The following is a 4,451-nucleotide window of genomic DNA, read 5'->3' on the forward strand; positions in this document are numbered from 1 at the left end:
GTAAATTTGGGATTGCAATATTAGCCTTCCTAAAGAAGAAGATTTTATACAAATTCTCAAAAAGAGAGAGAGAGAGAGAGAGAGAGAGAGAGAAATCCGCTTTACAAATAATTTGCAAATATTCTTGGTAAATTTAGAATATTCTTAGATAATATTATTACTTATTAATTACATATTAAAGTGTGTATATGTGTGAATTGACCAAAATAGCCATGTTACTATGTCTGGCAATGTAAGTAATTATGTTACTACATCATTAATATTCACTTTCCAAGTATTGCAAAAAATATTCTTTAATAAGTTACTAATATGAATGAGTTTTACTTAAATTACAAAAGAATTAATATGAATAGCTATATTATTATATAAGTAATAATTAAAAGCAAAAAACGAAAACGAAAAAATAAAAAATCACCAGCAGTTATAATTCTAATTTATGAACCTAAAATTACAAGGTAATGCTCTATCTGGTAAGATCAAGCATTGGCATGGACAAAATATATCACCCGCAATTATAATTCCAATTTATGAATTTCAGTATTTTTTATTTATTTGATTTTGTAAAGAATGTACTTATGAAATTATGTAATTTCTTTGAGGCCACTTATGGTATTTAAATATATTTAACTGTAAACATTTTGGAAAGTTATTATAGGCCACCCCACTATTAAGTATTAAGAATCAATAATAAAGTTGAATTTTTTGATGTTTAAGAATCACTTTTGAAATTGGTATGCCAAACTTATTTTGAGTGCTAGATTGTCGAATGTGTGATAATTACGTATTTGACAATCTAATCCCAAACATGCTATTATTCTTTTACTACTCCAATTACACTAAAATAACAAACAACTATACAGCAATTATTGAATTGTAAATTCTTACATGTTAAATAATAAACATAAAAGTCGTCTTTACAGGGAGTAGTGGATTCCAGAACCCTAATTTTATATCTCATATACCACCTCCAGTTTTGTTACAGCAAGAGGCCAATATCTCCATGGTCACTATAGAGAGGATCTGCACATTTTCGCTGAGGGTGATAGCCATCTTGACGACATTTTCGGCGACGATTGTGATGATCACAAGCCATGAGAGAGTTAGATTGAACGAAGTGTCATATGAAGCAAAGTACAGTGACATGCCAACATTCAAGTTCTTTGTAATAGCAAACGCAATTGTATGCATCTATGGCCTTCTGGTTCTCTGTCTTCCTTCGAAGAGTTTGCTCTGGGGATTAATCGTTGCTTTAGATATGGTTTTGACGATGTTACTTACTTCAAGCATTTCGGCTGCTTTAGCAATTGGTCAAGTGGAAAAGAATGGGAATTCGTCGGCAGGTTGGTTACCAGTTTGCGGCCAAGTCCCCAAGTTTTGTGATCAAATTACAGGAGCTTTAGCTGTTTCCTCCATTGGAGTAATTATTTATATGTTGCTGATTCTCTACGCCATCCACAATGCCCTAGATCCTCTTCTTGTTCACAATTCTTGAGATTTCTTTGCCATAGTGGTCATTCATTTTGCTGATTTTATTATTTTTTTTTCTATTTTCATGGTGTTTATAGTTGTAAACGGTAGTTCTAGAGTCTCTAGTTTTAACCTAGTAATTTTATTAAGAGAAAATTTTAGGTGATGTCGAAACTACCGTGAGCTCTTAACACCATTAATTAGGGTTACACATGCATTTCTTACTAAATTATACATATATGACATATTATATATTAAATGTGAAATGATCCAGTAAGGGCTGGTTCTAGAGTTTTTGGGACCTTAGCCATGCAGTCGTGTGGGGACCATGGACTCTATTTCTTTAATGCAAGAAAAGCTCGCAAGTAACAATGTTATCCGTTGTTAATCTTAAACAAATTAAAAAAAAAAAAAAGGTCATCATTACAGGGAATGTATATCAATAATTTCGACTTTCGTTTTCATCATCTATAAGGCTTAGCAATTTAACGATCAAGAGTATGCGGAAAATAACCATTCAACTAAAAAGAGTATCAAAATTGTAATTTCAATGAAAATTAATAGACCAGAACAAAGATACCACTGCATTAAAGAATATCAGATATCGGAAGGACTTCAAGGGTGACCATTTGCCTTCGAATGAAAAGTGCCATACATGATTATATATCCAATTGTGTTTAGAGAATAGAGATCAGTGTCGTGGATTATGTTGCAGTTTCATCCTGGCTGTTATAATCAACCTGCCGGAAAAATTCCCAGAACTGAACAACTCCTGTCTGCCTGCCTCTCCTTTTCGACAACCTTGGCAAGTTAAATTACTGAATTTCCTGCTTGCTTTTCTCGTCTTCACTAATATTGTATTTGTAAATTAAAAAAAAAAAAGTAAGACAGACTATGAGTTTTAATCTGAGTTCTAATTATTGTGAGTCACTCCTTAATTGGATGATGAATTTTCTAATTTGGTCATGGAATCATCCAATAGATGGGTTACTTAATTTTAATAGCAATTAAAATAACAATTTCAATTATAGCTACGACTATTAATTAAAATTTAAAATTGTAATTATGATTATAGTAAAATAACAAGAAAATAAACTTCAACCATTTAAAGATATACTGTTGTACCATAATATTAGAGACTTGAAATCCACAAACTTCATTTTTTTTCTCTTATTTGTTGTATAAGAAATTCCTCAAGAATACTCTAGATTTAAGAGAAAACTAAGTCAGATTACATTTTTTTTCTGAAAATTATTATTAAAAATACTCTTATTAACTGACTGTGGATAGTTTTGGCGTGAAATGAAAAAAAAAAAAGAATATGAAATCCTTGGCGTGAAATGAAAAAAAAAAAAGAATATGAAATCCTTTTGAGTATCAAATATTATTAAAAAAAAAAAAGATACGATTAGCATTATCAATTCGTATCAAAATAGACTGAAATCAGAAACAAAATAAGTTGTTTATTTTGACTCTAAAATTAAAATTTTAATGAACTATTACAAGTAGTCAAAATGTCCTTAGTTAATTATTATTATTATTATTATTATTATCTAGTAAAGATAATAATAACCGAAAAGCAATATAATAAATAATATAACAATAATATATTATTATACTATTACTAAAAATACTAATAAAAATAATAACGACGGTAACAATAATAAAATATTAAAAATATTTTAATCGGCCCAAACGTTGTGGATGACTGCATCGTTTAGCATTCTGCTAGAAAACGACAATTTGCTCTTTGAATAAACAAAACGCCAACATTCCTAAATGGCATATGGCATAGTCCAGATGACTCGTTGATTATCTTTTAACACAATCCTTATTGAATCCAGCCTCTAAATGACGTGACATGTTCTTTCAAAAAATTATTATAAAAAATATTCTTATCAATTAAGTGGGGATAATTTTGGGTGCGAAATAAAAAAATAAAGATTATGAACTCTTTTTATAAGCTAAATATTATTTTAAAAAATATAATTAGCATTATCAATTTGTAATTGGAATAGAGTAGAATTAAAATCAAAATAAGTTGTTATTTAGCTATAAGAATCATAATCGAAATGAATTATATTCCTATCAATGTATTTACTTCATCTAAAAATCAGAATGTAAGAAAAATACTACAAGTTTACAATATTATGGTGAAGCTACTTGAAAAAGCCTTGAAATATATTAAGTTTACAATATTATGGTGAAACTACTTGAAAAAGCCTTGATATATATTACCAAAAAAGAAAAAAAAAGGAAGAAAAATTATATACTAATGTGACCTTATTTAAAACTTCATAACCAAGATAATTAAGAAAATACCATTAAAAATATAACAATTATTCAGAAAAAAACTCAAATGATTAAGGAAAATGTGAAGCTATTTGAGGTATAGAAATATATAGCCCCCTATACATTTGAATTAAAAAAACCGAAAAACAATACCTCAAAAAATCTGCAATAAGAATAAAGATATGAAATTTGGAAAACAGAAAAAGGATGAAGTTTCAAGCTTACATAATTAACTTATCAAATTCGAGTTCAAAAAGCAAGAATTCAACACGTACATAATTAATTTGATTGTATTCGTTTTGATGTAGCTTAATCTTATAGAGGGTATTTTTTTTTTTTTTCTAATGTGGCACAATAGGTAAATGCTCAATAAATTAATTTTGTAATATTATTTCATGCGAGGCGATCATGTGCCATAAGCTTTATTAATCAAAATAGTCTATCTTGATTGAATATTTTAATATTCTATATATATTTAATTAGCAAATTGTGAATTTTCTCTTTGTCTTTTGCATAAATGTCAATTGAACTGAGTATGTGAAGAATGACTTAAACCACTTAAGTTTCTACTTCCTAATAATCAAATGTTAATACCTCATTTCAATATTCCGTCCATGGTACTTGAAATAGTAATTAAAGAATATATATTATTGACAAGTAAATATGATTCTCTAACAAACAAATGAATTAGA

At 28.3% G+C, this 4,451-nt stretch overlaps 1 protein-coding gene across 1 annotated transcript; it reads left to right on the forward strand.

Annotated features, from left to right (window-relative positions):
- The first annotated feature begins 1,000 nt into the window (after positions 1-1,000).
- On the forward strand, positions 1,001-1,492 carry LOC112099941 (CASP-like protein 1C1). The gene has a single exon (XM_024187474.1). It carries the CDS (start codon positions 1,001-1,003, stop codon positions 1,490-1,492), a length of 492 nt encoding a protein of 163 aa, XP_024043242.1.
- The last annotated feature ends 2,959 nt before the right edge of the window (positions 1,493-4,451 follow it).

The sequence above is a fragment of the Citrus clementina genome, unplaced genomic scaffold (assembly GCF_000493195.1).
Source record: "Citrus clementina cultivar Clemenules unplaced genomic scaffold, Citrus_clementina_v1.0 scaffold_3, whole genome shotgun sequence".
Classification (NCBI taxonomy): domain Eukaryota; kingdom Viridiplantae; phylum Streptophyta; class Magnoliopsida; order Sapindales; family Rutaceae; genus Citrus; species Citrus x clementina.

What these genes read in the sequence shown, in the direction of transcription:
- LOC112099941 (XM_024187474.1), top strand. Translation starts at nt 1,001, where the DNA reads ATGGTCACTATAGAGAGGATCTGCACATTTTCGCTGAGGGTGATAGCC.